This window comes from Dunckerocampus dactyliophorus, chromosome 15 (genome assembly GCF_027744805.1).
Source record: "Dunckerocampus dactyliophorus isolate RoL2022-P2 chromosome 15, RoL_Ddac_1.1, whole genome shotgun sequence".
NCBI lineage: Eukaryota > Metazoa > Chordata > Actinopteri > Syngnathiformes > Syngnathidae > Dunckerocampus > Dunckerocampus dactyliophorus.
In genome coordinates, this window is record NC_072833.1 from 5,957,694 (window position 1) to 5,975,318 (window position 17,625).

General features: G+C 40.3%; 2 protein-coding genes across 4 annotated transcripts in view; one reads left to right on the forward strand and one right to left on the reverse strand.

The window, feature by feature from the left end:
- LOC129194889 (proton myo-inositol cotransporter-like) overlaps positions 1-14,944 on the reverse strand; it is a 57,272-nt gene extending 42,328 nt beyond the window's left edge. Inside the window, exons 1-7 of one of the 3 annotated variants that reach the window (XM_054800390.1) lie at positions 14,905-14,933; positions 9,804-9,946; positions 9,643-9,712; positions 5,420-5,537; positions 4,638-4,690; positions 3,022-3,100; positions 2,678-2,905 (exon numbers count right to left, since the gene is read on the reverse strand). The gene's annotated coding sequence lies outside the window, so the exon portion shown is untranslated. Of the gene's footprint in view, positions 1-2,677; positions 2,906-3,021; positions 3,101-4,637; positions 4,691-5,419; positions 5,538-9,642; positions 9,713-9,803 lie in introns of all 3 variants that reach the window. The other 2 variants (XM_054800389.1, XM_054800388.1) reach the window with 2 other exon arrangements.
- Positions 1,920-17,183, forward strand: LOC129194963 (mucin-19). Its single transcript, XM_054800573.1, has 43 exons — positions 1,920-2,074; positions 2,220-2,264; positions 2,697-2,922; positions 2,994-3,123; positions 3,202-3,265; positions 3,340-3,422; positions 3,660-3,855; positions 3,955-4,074; positions 4,737-4,857; positions 4,926-5,061; positions 5,146-5,223; positions 5,289-5,358; positions 5,427-5,564; positions 5,649-5,795; positions 6,190-6,284; positions 6,771-6,912; positions 7,024-7,267; positions 7,534-7,574; positions 7,935-8,037; positions 8,118-8,258; positions 8,329-8,467; positions 9,569-9,673; positions 9,759-9,953; positions 10,032-10,111; positions 10,178-10,337; positions 10,405-10,561; positions 11,407-11,517; positions 11,583-11,724; positions 11,793-11,821; positions 11,990-12,121; positions 12,292-12,492; positions 13,417-13,652; positions 13,732-13,918; positions 13,990-14,194; positions 14,637-14,809; positions 15,095-15,154; positions 15,214-15,375; positions 15,472-15,503; positions 15,579-15,838; positions 15,917-16,024; positions 16,143-16,182; positions 16,825-16,933; positions 17,025-17,183. The coding sequence occupies exons 1-39, from the start codon at positions 2,023-2,025 to the stop codon at positions 15,777-15,779; spliced, it is 5,079 nt and encodes a 1,692-aa protein (XP_054656548.1). The 5' UTR covers positions 1,920-2,022; the 3' UTR covers positions 15,780-15,838; positions 15,917-16,024; positions 16,143-16,182; positions 16,825-16,933; positions 17,025-17,183.
- Positions 17,184-17,625: the final 442 nt, after the last annotated feature.

Sequence of the window (17,625 nt, forward strand, 5' to 3'; positions counted from 1 at the left end):
AAAAAATTCCAACTATCCCTTTAGCACTGCGGCGGCTGTTGAACTCCAGTCAAACGAGTGATGCTGGAAATGCAGAGTGCAGCTTGGATTGCGAGGTTTATAGTACGCATAAAGCGCTTAATGTACGGTTCCAATCCTGCCTCGCGCACTGCCACTTCCATATTACATGTACAATCATCCGCAGTGGCAATGCCATACCTCACAGTTGGATCGACCTCTGGCTGCCCTTTTCCCACGAGACAGCTTTTCTCTTCAAGGACAAATATGGTCACATTTTAATGACGCAAGACGAGATCTCATGACACCCCTACACATTAAAGTAATTAAAAAGTTAATCATGTTTAGAAGTTCCAAAATGTGCATATTTGAAGGCAATTTGTTATAATTGCAACAACAGCTGAATCTGTTCTTGACACTTTTGGCGACTCGTGGATGAAAACAGTTGTTGCTTATTATTAATGTCGCTTACAGTACAGGTAGTCGTTGGGTTACAAACACTTCTGTTGCTATGACGTGTTGTGAGTCAAATTTTAGTTTACACTCACACTGTACACATAACACATGAAGGATATAAAATACAATAATAAAAACACGAAATACAATAATTAAATGAAACTAATAAAGAAAAACAAAAAAAACACTACGCTGCTTAGTTATCACTGTCACTATCACAGGAACATATCCTTTAACATGCTCAAGGATACTATAGTGTCCTGGTAGTTACTGTATGCGTTGTGTTAAACGTGTATTTTTGTGATTTCCGACTTCTGTGCACGTAACAGGCTGGGTCCTGACTGTGTGTGTGTGTGTGTGTGTGGAGGGGGGTACGGGAAGAGTACGACTCTGTGCAGAAAAGACAGTTGAGATTGCTGATAATGTTTTGGCGTGGCTTGGCCTCTTATGGTTTTGCAACAAAGACCTCAACAAAGATCTCCGCGTCATCCTTACAACGTCCAGGTAGACGTTACAACACGATGGCTGCGGCAGCCAAAAGATTGAGAAAAGTGCGGCCTATATTGAGCACAGACTGTATTCTTCCGCTGCCCCAACGTGCTGGAACTAGTTCTCGAGCAAGCATGCTAAAGGATGAAAATTACATTTTAAATTAATTTCTGGAAGTGCGTTCTTAACCATGAAACCTCGTATCATGGAACGCCATAAACGCCGATGCTTGTAGCGTCTTCATAATCATTGTCACCATCATCTTTCATTATCATTCATTCGTGGTGGCTCCCTATACAATTTACAATTTATTAACATATTATAGGCATTTTTAGGGCTTGTGCACCCATTATTTGCTCTATTTGCTGGGGGTCGTAACGATCTGGTGTCAACACCATATCCTCCAACCAGGATGGTTTTATATGCGTTGGCTGCCATAGCAGCGGTATGTGCGAGCAAAGTTTATTGGCAAGACTTGATGACTTTGATGTAAGTCTACAAAACAAAATACAGCCACTTGTTTTGCACTCTTGAATGATAATACCCCCCAAAAAAACACGTGTTATGTCTTATGCAACACCCCACACAAAAAAAAATAACTAACTACATCCTGGTGCATGTGCCCTAGGCATTAACCTGGCTTCATTTGTCATCTTCTTAGGTGTCCTTTGTTAGACAACAAGATATCACTGGGCTCTTCCGTGTCTGTCAAACATAAGCGTGATGTTCAAAATATGGGGATTAATATTTGACCTGTGACGGTTGTGTTTTGTTTTTTTCACAAATTGCCCTCTTTGACCTTGAACTCTGCTCTTTGATAAAAATGTTAATAATTGCATGTTAATTTCAACCATATGATGCAAATTAAATTACTATTTTTAGTCAATGTGAAATATCTAATTTATGAACAAAATGTCCACCAATGAAAACAAAATTAAAAGATTTCCTGGTATGTTGATGGACAGAAGGTGGGCGTGCCATTGTGCGTATGTGCAGGTATGCGGTATAAAAGCATCGTGGCGGGTTGTTTATTCTGTTGTCATCAGCTGTCTGTCCAGCAGTATTGAAGCCTCGTGCAACATGACCTCACAACCTTGGATGCTTGCTTTATGCTGTATATCAGTGGTCGCAGGTACGAAAATTTGGTTGCGTGGGTTAAATACCTGTTATTATACCCGTTATACAGCTCGTTTAATTTTCGGGCGTTCTCAGAGCAAAGCAGTGTTTGTCATTTTAGGTTGGAAATGGATTTTCTTTGCTCTCAATTTCTCTTTCAGTTTTAGGGACTGGTGAATTGGTCACAACAACAGAAATGCAAAAATGTAAGTGAAATCGTCTGTGCATGAGCATCTTTGTCATCTTTTGATATTGAATGCCTGATTGTGAATTATCAAACATAATATACAGTATGTTACCACTCTGCTATAGCAAGAAGTAGATGACAAGTTTATTATTAAATTTGGGCAGAATACACTGCATTTTAAATGATTTCATATTTATTTATTTTATTAAATTCATAGTATTTATACATTTATAATGAATTCATTATTTGGACTTATTGTTCATCATTTTTGAGAACCTAGAAAAGCACTATATAAATGTGAATTACGTGTATTATTGTTAAAGTACAGCTGTAAGGAATATTAACAGAAATAAAATAATAATGATAATAATAATTATTATAGTTATGATATTATTATCAAATTACTACACAGTGTCATTTTATCTGACTCACCTGCCTCTGTTGTCGTCAGTCACTTGCAGGACATTTGGCAGTGGTGTGGTGCAACCGTTCAGCGGTTCAAGTTACTACCTGCGATCCACCTGCAGAGTCACCCTCAGCCACTTCACGCACAACCGCGTGGATTGTGATATCAGCACTCGGCGGGGAGACAACGGGCTCCTGGTACAAGTGGAGATCACCATCAATAAAGTCCAAACAGTCTTGATGAATGGAAGCATCCTGGTGGAGAAGAAAAGGTATGACCTCTTTTATAATAACAACCCAATACAATTCAACGCTAACATCACCCTCATGTTTATGTTGACAGCGTCTCCCTTCCCTATGACCACACCTACCAGCATGTCTTCCAGTACGGCATCTACACTAGGCTGAGGAGCATGCTTCTTCCTCTGACTGTCACCTGGCATGATGTACCTGGAGGAATAGACACACTTTGGGTGAGACGCAACATTAAAGCAGAAGGCAAATGCATTATTTTTACGACAAGTGCAACAACGGCGTGACTTGTTATCAAGGTGGAGATGGAGCAGGAGATGACCGCAGACATGAGTGGACTATGTGGGAAACACAACGTTGCCGGTAAGCATTCGCTGTCTTTGAGTATGTCCATAAGATGATTTGTAAAGCAGAACATTTTTACATGCTCTCCACAGGCAATAAGCAGCAGCTGATTACAGACGCCGTCCATACTGAAGAAAAATGTCAAACCAGAGATACCATTCATGTTCATAATGCCGTAAGTACATCACTACAGCTAATATATTCTGATTGTACAGAATAGAGGGATTGTTACATAAAATACCTTTAAAATCCTCTACAAAAGTACCCCAAAATACTCAAATTATAGCCAGCGTGTGTATTATTTGTGTTTTACAAATTTTAAAACTCAATATGTACCTATAACAACTTATTTTTGGAAATGCAAAGATGATATGGAGTGCCTGAGAAAGTAATGTAAGGATTGTATTTGCAGAAATGCAGAGAGTTGATCTCCTACGTGTTGGATTGCCTGAAATCAGCCACCTCTCAATATATTCAACTTTGCGAAGAGAACGTTTATCTCTTTGAGGAAAGCTCGTATGTCAGCTGTGCATTCTTCAAAGAAGTCGTGCGCCAATGTGGAAATGATAGCCATGTTTGGAGCAGATGGAGAGGTGTCACCCGGTGTGGTAGGGTCTTGGAACAGATGATGTTTCATTATGGTCTATAAGTTCATGCATTTTCACCTATCATTTTCGGTTAAAGTCACTTCATGTCATTTTCTGCAGCTGAACCGAGTTGTCCAGGAGACCTCAGCTATGTAGAAGAAGGTTCTGCATTTGTTCCCAGCTGCTCAAACCCCAAAACCGCTGACCAAGATCTCACCAACTCTTGTGTCTGCCCAGATGGTAAGATGGATTTTCAACTCTTAAGCTTAAAGAGAAATGTTAACCAGTATGACCCAATGGGAACAAAGACAAGTGCTGTAGTTCTACTCACTCACCTTTTAATTTAAAGCACCAGTAAGAAAATACCACACTGACCCAAATAAAAGACCACATTTTTGACCTTAGAAAAAAGTCTGAAAAAGACAAGTCATCTTATATTTGGCTTATATTCGAGGAGATTTATAAATGCAAAACAACATGTGGGGCCAAATGACTTCTCCCCCAAGCAAGTCAGAGTTTTTCTTCCTGTCACAGACACAAGGGACACAGAGAAATGCATGATTTTATGCTGTGTTATCATGCTTTGTTTGAAGCATTATTTTAAGATATTTTAGGATGATTTTAAAGGAAGCAGCATCATCAAACAACGGCCAAGCAGCTAGGAAATACAGTATATATATTTTTTAATTGTAATTTACAAGTTATTTCACATGATTTAAAACAACTATGTATTGTTTAATGTAAAATACAGATTTTAGCTTTAATAATAATAATGTTATATCTGATAATACAATAGGACTCACCAGTTTTAGAGCACCGGCGTTCTTGAGGAAACATGTCTTCTTATTTCCTTTCCCTGAACGAAAGCAAGAAATACTGTAACAATACAATTTGAATTTCAGATCAGGTGTTAAATGATCATGCAGGAGGCTTCCAGTGCATCAACGTGTCCAGCTGCCCTTGTGTCTTTGCGGACCTGATCTACTCCCCTGGGGACATACGCAGCACCAAGTGTCAGTCATGGTAAGCATGTCAAATCCATGACAAAAGGTTATTTTTACAATCAATATCGTTGATCATATCGTTTACAGTGTGTGTGACGGTGGGAAGTGGCATTGCTCTGACAACTACTGCCCATCTCGATGTCTCATTGAAGGACCTTATGTAACAACATATGATGGAAAAGAATATGTGGTGCCCGGTAGATGTAAATATGTGGCTTCACAGGCAAGTTGCTGCATTTTATAACCTTTTTTTTTTTTAGCCTCACCTCAGACCCACAACATGACCATTTCTTATGCTCACATGCAGGGCCAAAACTGGTCGCTAACAATCGAGTTCTCAGAAAAGGGAGCATTTGTGAAAGCTGTTGCTCTCAAACTTTTCCAGGTAAAGCCCAACATTTATTTATCTAATTTTAAAAAAAAGAGACAAAATTGTTTTAAATTTTGCAGGAGAAATACACATTCACACACAACATGGTCCATTTTGGAGAGGAGGAGATTAGAGAGCTTCATCAGTCTGGTAAATAACACGTCAGTCTACATTTTCCTTTGAAAGTATGGTTACTCAGCAAGTCACTCACCCTGCAGATCACGCCACCGTTTTCTGGCAATCGTCCACATACGTGCACGTGAGCACATCCTTTGGTATGGAGATGCAAGTACAGATGTCACCTGAGATACAGCTCTACATCAGCGCACCTGAAGACAGCACGGACACTATATTAGGCAAGTACTGTACTTCATGGAGTACTTAATGGATCCATTTGTGTTGCGGTGTGACTTCTAATTGGAATGAATTTAACTTCAAAGGTCTTTGTGGAAACAGTAACAGTGACACCAAAGATGACTTTACATCTAGTAGCGTGATTATAGAGAACTCTGCACAAATGGTTGCACAATCTTGGAGTGTGGGTCACTGCGAGCAGGTCATGGACCGCTGCATCAACACGGACAATGGTAAGTTATACAAGTTATACAATACGCTTTACAGTGTATGCATGTAAAGCTGTTTTGTAACGTCTGGAACCATTTAATCAAGTTCATTTTATTTATGTAAAATAAAAATTATTTTCATTGTGTTAATCAGTAATTAACTGAAATCATGTTATACATTTCAAAATTATTTTTAATGTGTTATATTATTTGGCTAGTTAAATTATTTTTAAATGTTTTTGCAGATAATTCTTATACACTATGACAGTATGCAATATATACAAAAAAAACCAACCCACAATAATACATGATTATTTTGGTATTACATCTTTTCCTTTTTAATTCTATGGCTAATATCAATAATACACTTAAAAATACTTTACCTAATTTTATATCACTCTATTTGTTTACGTTTTAGAAATATTTGCTGATGAGAAATGCTCCGTGTTGAATGACCCAAGTGGCGTATTTGCCAAGTGCCATGGTTACGTGGCATCTGATAGGTACCACAAGGTAAGAACACACATACTGTGTCCTTCATATGTGAGCCTACTGGTATGTACTGTTCATATGCAGTACAACAGAACTGATACTGAATCTACTGAATACTGGACACTTCATTTGGTACACCTGCACAGCCTAATGCAATGGTTCTCAGACTTTTTTTTTACCAAGTACCGCCTCACAATGAGTTTAGCTTTGAACATGTGGCCCATGTGGCTCACAGGTAATTTGTGGCATAAATGTAATTACAATTAAATTTCACAGAATCTTTGGTTAATACATTTGTATTTGTACAATTATTACCTATGTAAACGTCTTTTTAAAAATCTTTGATGTTCCTAAATACCACTAGATGGAGCATAGTGGTACTTGTACCACTGTTTAAGAATCTCTGGTCTAATGTGTTGACTAATGTGTGCCTGGTGTACCTAGTGAAGTGTCACTCCCTTGGAGTTACGAGCAACCATCTGAAGCTGTGCACTTTTTGAAATAAAGGCTTGCATCCAGAGAACATGCAACTGCGCTACCACAGTGACCAGCTTACAACAGTGTTTGTGCGTCGCCTTAGCCAGCTACGCCAAAGTATGTGCAGATTTGGGCATGGCAGTCGGTGACTGGAGGCACACGACTAATTGCAGTGAGTATACCTTTTATGTACTGTCAATGGGAAGGCTTTTCCACAATACAAATCTATTTTGCTCTGGGTATACTGTAGAATACTGCCAACAAATATTATCCTATTTCACAGTTCAGACATGTGAAACGAACCAGGAATTCTCGTACGACACGCGGGCTTGCAACCGGACATGCAGCTCCCTATCGGCTCCTGACCCCCGCTGCGGGCAGGGTGACGGTCCCGTAGATGGCTGTGGCTGCCCTGAAGGCACCCACCTCAATGACAGACGCAGCTGCACCCCCAAGGCGGAGTGTACATGTCACTCCCCAGACACTATTATACCACCTGGGCCTGCTGTCATTGATGGAAGACAGTGGTAAGATGAATTCAGATATTGTTATTATTGTTCTAGAATGTGTCAGACTTCTGCCCATATCTTTAGGTAGACCAAGATTATCAAATCACATTCAAGTGTCAATGACATTAATAATAAATATTAAGTTAATACATCTTGTGTAAGAAATATTGTGCAGGTAATGTTGTGGCAGATGAGTTTGTATTATGCACGTTTTACCGTGACTGTATACAGCAAATGTAATGAAGTTTTTTATTTTTATTCTAATTAATGTTTCTTTTTTAAAGCATTTGTGAGGATGGAGCACTGAACTGTTCTAAGGATTGTGGTAACTATACTGTACATTAATATGAACATACCGTATTGGCCCGGACATAAGATGACACTAAATATAAGACGACTCCTGTTTTTCAAACACTGAGTTTGGAAAAAATATTTTTAAGACCAAAATATGTCTTCATTAATGATGTTTTCTTTTCAACCTGTTTTTGACACTGATAGTTAAACAAATGTTATTTCGGTCAATGCATTATTTCATACATTGATTAAGTTTTTTTTAATTAAATGATGCCTTATACTGCTGTAATAATTGTTAAAAGGAAGAGTGTGCTAAACATGTAATAATATAACCTACCGAACTCAGATTTCCTGCCTGTAAATGTTGTAATAATTTGTGATATTGTTTTAGGTTGCAGCAATGGGAAAATCTGTGTTCATTGCTCAGAGCAACAAGTTAAAACCACTCAGAAAACATGTGACAGCCTCAGTAAACCACTGGTGGGTCAACAGACGTGTACACGTATTATTTGTTTGGTTAAATTGCTTTTAAAAAGAGACTTTTCCTGGTCGTTTCCCAGAGTGATCACATGAGCTGTGTGAGTGGTTGTTACTGCCCACACAATCAGTATGAAGATCATACTGGGAAATGTGTGTCACTAGACAACTGTACCTGCATGTATAGTGGCCAAGTATTCAGTGTGGGCCACACAGTCAAAACCAATTGTAAAACATGGTAAGTGTTGCATTCATGCACCTCTTTGTTCAACAATAACAAAATATCTGACTTTGGCCTTGTATGACAGTACCTGCAACAGGGGCCAGTGGCAATGCGTTGATGAGCCATGCACTGAGAAGTGTCAACTATTTGGAAATGGGCACATTCAGACGTTTGACTCCAAGTGGTATCGCTTTGACGGACACTGTCAATACACTCTTGTTGAGGTAAGAGCCGCTGGATTTAATAAAAAGTCCCATATTGCTATAATTTTCAGCAGTTTTAAGTAATCCCACAATAATGTATTGGAAGCGTGTTGGCCATATGTTCAAAGTTATTTTATTAAGTCCTGCTGGGAAAGCATTGTTTTGTGTGTCTGTAGCTTCAATGCTAAAAAGCTGTTTAACCGTGCCAAATGCGTGGCTCCAAGAATCACGACTGTTCATCTTATCTATTTTTTACATATACTGTTGTCCCTCGTTTATCACGGTTAATTATCCTCAATAGGGTCGCGGGTATGCTGGAGCCTATCCCAGCTGACTTCGGGCGAGAGGTGGGATACACCCCGGACTGGTCACCAGCCAATCGCAGGGCACATATAGACAAGCAACCATTCACTCTCACATTCATACCTATGGACAATTTAGAGTCTCCAATTAACCTAACGTGCATGTTTTTGGAATGTGGGAGGAAACCGGAGTAGCCTATTTACTGACAAAAAACAAAATGAAAAAACTCATAGCTCCCACATCTGTGGCTGACTGATGGACAGTTGGCTTTATTTTTAAGATGTGTAGAAAAGCCTGCTCTTTTACAATGCTATCCAGAGTGAAAGTTGGGCGGGCTCATGTAGCTCGGGTTGTGTCAGGGGCAGTATCACATCCAAGAGGAAGGAGGTTTTTCCTTCATAATATTAGGAAAACCTGAAGTGCCTTTTCTCTCAAAAGTGGAACAAACAAGTGAGGATCGATATTTCCTACATTTGGTGCTCATAAACAGGCTCAATGGACACTTATTACTGTTATAACATCATTTTTAAATTTTGCATAATGGGACCTTTAAACAGCTTTGCATCATACTGTATAATTAATGTAATGATTGATAAGAGAGTGGTCAACTATTAGACGTAATGACATCTTCACATGCACAATGTGAAGAAAAAAATGATTAGGACAAAACAGTGGAACAGTAAAACTGGGGGCAAAAAATGTCTCAATTTGCACCAAAAAGGTCCAATGACGTCATACAGTATGTGTGCCATTATAAAAGCTAGTGTGCAATATTTTTCTCGACTTTGGTATGATTTAAGATTACTATCTGTACTTCAGGATGATTGTGGAACTGGAAACTGGACTTTCTCTGTCAGAGTGGAGCGTGTACCATGTTGTGATGAGGCGCTCACCTGCTCTCGCACAGTCACCCTGGAGCTAAAGGTGAACCTTCTTCATCACTCCCACATGCAGCTCTTCTTGCTGAAATCATAGCACAACATTACTCGTCGCTACTTCCTCCTTTAAGGATGAAGTCACGTTAACACTAAGTGACACAGGAGTGTCCAGATACCTCTATAAGGCCTCGTCTCTGCTGGAGAGTTCACTTTACACAACACACACCGTTGGACTCTATGTGGTGATCTTGGTGCCAAGCAGAGACATGACTCTCATCTGGGACAAACACACTCGCATCACTGTAGAACTGGCTTCTACCTGGAGGGTGAGAGATAATTATGGATAACACAGTATGGAACACAGATGACAGCACTACAATTTTAAAAATGACTTCCATTCCTAGAGTCGAGTATGCGGCCTTTGCGGAAACCTTGACTCCAATGAGATGAATGACCTTGAAACACATAGCGCTGCAGGTAAATCGTCTCTTGCATCGATTTGATCATGTAGTACTTTAACACTGGCGTACTTGCCTTCAGTTACGGCAAGCCCCCTTGCCTTTGGGAACAGCTGGAAAACAGCCACACATCCGTGTTCGGATGTGACCACTGACGTATTCCCGTGCGAACACAACTCCTACTGCTTGGCATGGGCCCAGCGGCGCTGCATGATCCTGACTGGAGACACCTTCAGAGACTGCCACCTCAAAGTAGGATTGCTGACAATACAATTGCTTTTAAAGTCTCATACGATACCGTTGTCACTCCAAACTTTAGGTGGACCCAGAGCCGTACTATCACAGCTGTGTGGAGGAGTCCTGCTCCTGTGAGTTTGAAGGGAAGTTCCTTGGCTTCTGCACGGCTGTAGCAGCCTACGCAGAAGCCTGCAGTGACAAAGACGTCTGCGTGAAATGGAGAACGCCGGATTTGTGTCGTAAGTAATCATTTACCCCTTGGAACCATGTCTATGCTGCTTAAAAATGCATGTATACCACTGTCTGCTTGTATTACCATGTTGACCTGAATATAAGAGGACGTTGAATATAAAACGAACCCTCTTCAAGAGAAAAATATTTCTTAGACAATTTCAGGTGCATCTCACTAGGTCACTACTGTGAGTGACAGGAAGAAAAGCCCTGACTCACTTGGGGAGAAGTCATTTGTCCGCGTGATGAATGTATGAATGTCTAGACCCCGAATATATGATGACCCGTCTTTAACATACTTTTATCTCAGGGAAAAAACATTTTCAGGTCATTGTAATCACAGCTACTTAAATACAACAAAACTTTATTACTGTACTGTATATAACACAACCATAAATATAAGACGACCCCTCTTTTTCAAGACGAAAACTATTTTGTAAGACGTGTGTGTGAGTGACAGGAAGAAAAGCGCTGACTCGGTTGAGGAGAACACATTTGGTGCCACCTGTCTGTTAACATGTAGAAATCTGTAAATCCCAAATAAAACCCTCTTTTTCAAGAAGAAAATTACTTTGCAACACATTTCGTCGGCCTTTCTCCAGGTCACTGTTGTGTGTGAGTGACAGAAAGAGGTCACTCACACATCTGTATGCTTTATAATGATCATTTCATCATCGTTATCATCTGTAGACTCCAAATATAAGACGATCCATCTTTTTCAGACTTGTTTTCCAAGGAAAAAATAATCTTCTATGCAGGTCAATGCGGTAATCACAGCTGCTTAAAGATAAATTGCACTCCACAACTGTAGAGGGGGTCCTACAGTGCTTACTGCTTTAATGTGTTTCTTCAGCGGTTTACTGTGACTACTACAATGAGCAGGACCAGTGTACCTGGCACTATGAAGCCTGTGGACAAGCCCAAACCTGTGGCAAAGGCAACCATTTCTCACTCAAGCTGGAAGGTAATTAATATTAAAAAAAAACAATGGTTAGAAAATAATCATGGCTTTGTATGTGTGTGTAATAGGCTGCTATCCCAGATGTCCGGCAGACGCTCCATATTATGATGAAAATAGAGGTGAATGCACCCAACTGAGAAGCTGCACCTGCTATTTTAATAACACTGTTATCCAGTCACAGAGTGTAGTGATGATACAAAAAAATGAATGGTAAGTTTTAGCACATTGGCTAAATATTTTACTGCATTGGTAACTGCCCTGTGTCCTGTTCCTGTCAGCGTTTGTGTAAATGGGACAATCAAGTGTGGTAAGTCCTCATAATTATTCATTATCCAATTCACGTGGCGTTTAAAGGGCGTTTTTTATTTTGCTTTTACAGTAGCGCCAGTATCTACTACACAACCCCCGTCTTCAACTGAGCATCCATCGACTCCTACAGCACCTTCGACTATTACATCCATGCACGCAAATACAGAAACCTCATGGACAGACCAGACAAGCCGGGACACCACAAACACAGAACCAACAGCGATTCCAAACAGGACGACAACCAGTGTTCCGCCTACTACACTGCAACCAACAAACTCACAAAGCGCCACAACGCCAGGTTGAACATCATCAATCCACATGCTGCAACCCTGAATATAAGATCACCCCTCTTTTTTCGAGACCTGTTTTAGGAAAAAAAACTATTTTGAAAACAAAAATGAATCTTTTTCTTAAATTATGTTAACTGGTAGTATAACAGGATGTTTTGTCCTTTTGCCATTTTACTAGTGGGTGAATGCGTAGACCTGAGAAGAAACAAAAGGTGGATTTTTGGTGAAACATGGACCGAAGACTGCTTCCATAAGAAATGCACTGATGGCAAGATAGAGATGACTCCGGTGGTTTGTCCAGAGACTGAAATCCCCATCTGTCCCAGAGGGAAAGCTGTGAAGATCTCGGATGGATGCTGTGAGACATGGACATGCGACTGTAAGCAATTTTATCACAACAATGTTTCTAGCTGAGGTAGTAATCCCAGAAAAAGTCATGTATTTCAAGCATATAGGGCTCATTTTTGTAACTTTTCCAAGTCCAGCAAGTTACAGGAATCCCCCGAACCGTAAGTTGCAAGTGGACAAAAATAGGGACAAGCCATTAACCTTAAAAGGTGCAGTGAAGCCTTGTAGGACCTCCGACGGTGCTAAAAGTGATCCAATTTGGGGTTAACCAATTTTTTCTGGAAAAATACGTCTCAAATGTAAAAGCATCATGATAAAAGCTTGCTCCGTGAACAACTAAAAGTGTGTTTTGCCTTTTCTTATGGGATTCTTTGCTCGTGTTACCAAGTGAGGGCAAAGATGAAAAGTCTGATGATAGCCATAAAACAGGAAATCAATCATATCAAACAGATGTTTGCAGACCGTCAATACAGTTATTACATTTTTGAATGCCAGTAATACCTATAAAGGGTACCATGTGACTGTATCTGTACTGCTATCTTACTGTTTCTTGTCAAGTAGTGGATACAACATATGCGAGGGGAGGGGTGATCTACTCCTGTGAGAGAGAGAGACGGTGAAGGGCAAACTCATGCCCAGTCATCAAAGCCTATTTGAATCAGGTGATAAGCTTGTGGAGGACTTATACGTAAAGGATTCTGGTAAAATCAGATAACGAAGGCTAAGGACATCATATGAATAAAGCATGCTGCACTCACTAAAAGGAATCATTTTGTGCAAATATGATATATTTCCTCTGGGAAAACAGTTTTCGAACTTGAACAACTGTATTTGGAGGTATTACTAATTTAGCTTAAACTGAAATCCAAATATCACCATATTCTCTTTAACAGCAAAAACATTCTTCTAACATAATGGAGCACTCCTGTAAAATGAGTATTTCTGTGTCTTTTAGGTGTCTGTGACATCTACGGAGACCCCCACTACATCTCCTTCACAGGCGTTCCCTTTGATTTCCTGGACGAGTGCACCTACACCCTGGTGGAGGAGACGTGGCCGCGCCATCACCTCACCGTCGCCGTGGACAACTTTGACTGTAACCTCCACGGCTCCTGTGCTAAAGGCATCATACTGCACTATAACAACAACACAGCAAGGCTTACTGTCATGCCAGGAGAGTCGGCAGTTCGGGTATGATTGATCCACTGTCTCTAATTGGCTAGAAGAGCGCAGAAACCCTGACAGAGGCCAATATTATTGTCTTTTATAGGCTACCTTGAACACTCTGACCATAGAGCCGCCATATGAAGAGCATGGGTTCAGGTTTGAGACCACAGAGTACGTGGTGTCAGTGTACCTTCCACAGGTACGCTCTTATGTCTCCCTCACGCCATACTACACAGTGGTGGTCAATTTGGCGATGGAGCACTTCCTGATGAACACTCAGGGGCAATGTGGTGGGTTTGAATGGAATGTGATGTTTAATTTGGACTTGCATTCACTTAATTCAGCTCACATTTGCTTCCAGGAGTATGCGGTGGGGAATCATGCATCCGCACAGGGGGGCAGATCGAAAACGATGACTGCTGTGATGAGACAGCCTATGATTGGGTGTATACGGATCCAATAAAGCCAGCTTGTGCACCAAAAAATATCCCCTGTAACCCATGGCCGACACCCAGTCCCACCACTCCCTGCCAGGAGAACTGGTTATGTCAACTTCTGGATCACCCGTAGGTTCCATGCATTAACACACAAACACATTTGGCAGTATTAGTAGTAGCAAGCTACAACTAGAATAGCAACTATTACGAAAATAAATATAGCAATATACAGTAATCCCTCGTTTATTGCTGTTAAGATATGTGACACCTAGTGGCAGCTCATCGACGTCTTGTATAGCCCTAAACTATACTTGTAGTTCAGTTCATTTAGAACATTTTTATGCTTGAATATACTTCATTTAGGCCAAGAATATGTACAATTTGGTTAACTATGCATTTTTGACTAATAATACGCGGTAGTCAACCACGAAACGACGATTAATTAATTTTTGAAAAACCGCGACAAAGTGAGCAAAAAAACAAGCTTCAGAATATATCATTGCTAGTTGCAGCCCTACGCTACTCCAACTATTAATAATACAGTTTTTTTTATTTTCTGTTTTTTTTTAAGAGTGTTTGACAGCTGCAGCCAGCTTGTTGATCTGCAACTTCTAAAGAAGAACTGCGAGTTTGATTCATGCAGGCACACAGACTTTGCCTGTTCCTCTCTGGAGCAAGCTGCCAGGCAATGCCAAGACGCTGGCATCTGTATTGAATGGAGAAAGCTCACGAATGGATCGTGTGGTATGTGTCAAATTCCACAGAAGCAAACACAGAAACAATTGACATGTTAGCTTTGTGTCGTCGTTTACAAAAATACCCATACAACTCCAGCTTACTTGTACAAACAACAAAACTGTACCCTTCGTTGTGCACCGGCGTAGCTCCTCCCTCTTGCAACACCTGTTCAATGACAAGTGTTCCTACCGAAATAGACCCGAACCCACCTGACACCTAGCGGTCGAACTCGTGTACTACATGTAGAAATGGCTACTAAAGTCCGATTTACTTTTTCTTTTTTGTTTACAGAAATAAAGTGTCCAAAAGAATTGGTGCACAGTGAGTGCCACAGCAAGCTGGATGACTTCTGTTATGGAGGGTTTGAAGAGTTTATTTTTCATGTGTAACAGCTAAATACATATGGTAAGGCTGTATTTTGTACAATGCATTTTGCATTCTTCTTCTGTTGTGCCTGTGCAGAGTACTTTATCCAGGGTCCGCTCTCAAAAGCAACAGTGCAGGGTGCTTCTGTCCCGAGGGCCAGTTTAGAGCAGGAAATCACTCGGATATCTGTGTGATGGACTGTTTATGTAAGTAAAAGGGTCAACGACACAGTTTTTAATGCGATCAGAGGCGTCACATCATACAATTGTCATAGTTGCACATCTTATTGTCTGTACTTGCAGTTTGTAAAGGGCCACTGGGTGAGCCTAGGCTGGTAAGGGTCACACCAATAATACTTTAGATTAGAGTTTTAATGTGATTAAAAATATAATTCACAACTGTTTTCCAGCCCGGCGAAGAGTGGCAGTCTAACTGCTACCTGTGCACTTGTAACAATCAAACTCGGACAGAGGAGTGCCACCCCAAACCCATTACGAAAGCCATCTGTGGCCCCAATGATGAATTGGTGACCAGATGTTGTGGTGATCAGACCTGTGGCAAGCTCACTCAAATTATTCTTCTCTTAATCCATTTAGGATGTTCTCCTTAACCCGTTTTAATTCTTTTCCAGTTGAGAAGAAATGCAGTCATAATGGCACCACATACAAGGTATGTCCCTCATAAACCTGAAACACTAATTAGAGGACATTTGTACTCTATTTAAAGTCATTATGCGTTTCTTTTTAGGTGGGAGACAGATGGGAAGATGCTGTTGATCCATGTATTTCATTTAGTTGCACAACAGACGGTGTTCAAAGGGAGAAAAAAGTCTGTTCTGGTGAAAGTTGTCCTGAGGTATACTTTTGTTTTTCTTGTATTGTCATACTGTTAAGACAATTTTTTTTAAAAAGTACAACAAATGGCGAATTAGGACAATAGCTTAATGTTGTTTGTGTGTGTGTTTCTTCCTAAGGTGGACAAAAAATGGGATGATCAACACTGCTGTTTTACATGTAAGATTAAAATCTACGAGAATAACCACATTGGACATGTCCTACACGAAGGGTATCCAAACTTTTTCCAGTGAGGGCCACATACAGAAAATTTGAAAGATGCAGGGGCCACTTTGATACATTTTCCTGTTCATTAAAGATGTTAAAACCAATCCACTGTAGGTCAATATACAGAACGCTAATTTATTTTTAGAACATTCCAATCAAAAAAGAAGCTACGGGCTGAAAATGGCCCTCGGGCTGGACTTTGGACACCAAAGTCCTACACTATATGGCAGGAGTGCGCTGCTGTTTTTTGCTTTATAGAAAGGAATTTGCTGCAAAAATGTCTGCTCAAAGTTTTGAACTGATGTGATGTCATTCCACCCACGGCCCACCAGTTGAATAACATTATGGTCGAATATGGAAGTTACCGTACTCCTCCTTTGTTGTAATACCACGTTCTACCAGTGGGGTCACTGTTGTTCACTGTGTTTGCTTCCATTGGACGTTAGTTGAAAACGCTTTCAGAGGCAAAACAGGCACAATTGTGTTTTAAAAAATGGCAGCATACAGTACAGTGAAACAGGCATTTATTCATTATATTTATATAACATTTATGTTTTGTCTGGAAAATTAATATGTTTTTTGTACCACTTTCAGGCAACCAGGAATGCGCTCCAAGGATGTCCAGTTTAAACATCAGCATGGATAACTGCACTGCTACCATGCAGATTCCCATTTGTCAGGGCCAATGCGTGTCTCAGTCAAGGTAAGATACCCAGAAGTTGCATTAATTTAATAGCATATTCACAGAACACTATTACAGAGAGGTAATAACATAACTCTGTGTGTGACGACAGGGTGGTGCTAGATGGGGTCCTGCAAGTGGAGCAGATCTGGAGATACTGCCAGGAGCTGAGCTCAGAGTGGAGATCAGTGACCCTGCAATGTTTGGACCTGACTGGCAGACATTTCACCTACAAGCATATCACCAGTTGTGGCTGCACAGCCTAAAAAACACACAAACCAAACTTCTTTTACATTTTTATGGATGATTTGTCTTTTATTGCAATTAAATACTCATTGGGTCAAATAAAGTCAATCATTGACTCAGCATTATTTATTTGTCCTGTTAATGCACTACCCCTTGCAAAGTCTTTGGTACTTACAGCGGCAATTACCCAAATAATCTGTTCTATTGCATAATCCTTGCGTCAGGATCAAATCAGCAGTGTTTATGACAAGAGATATGATACTACACTGTATGCAAGCATGATCACGTTAAGTAACCAGGGATATTCAGCCATTAGGACACTAAAAGAAAGCCATTGTTAGGTACCTACAGTATCAATAGGACAGGAAGACTTTGATCAGGCATGGGGGAAAACACCCTGCCTTACAAAAGCTGCCTTTCCCCAAGACAAGAAGGTATTTTCTCAAGCCTGCAAATAAGCTTCATGC

Bases quoted from the DNA above. Each gene is read 5' to 3' on its own strand.
- LOC129194963 (XM_054800573.1), top strand. From the start codon at position 2,023: ATGACCTCACAACCTTGGATGCTTGCTTTATGCTGTATATCAGTGGTC. The intron at 4,858-4,925 runs GTAAGCATGTCA...TATCGTTTACAG, and splicing joins AGCACCAAGTGTCAGTCATG to TGTGTGTGACGGTGGGAAGT. The intron at 5,565-5,648 runs GCAAGTACTGTA...TTAACTTCAAAG, and splicing joins CAGCACGGACACTATATTAG to GTCTTTGTGGAAACAGTAAC.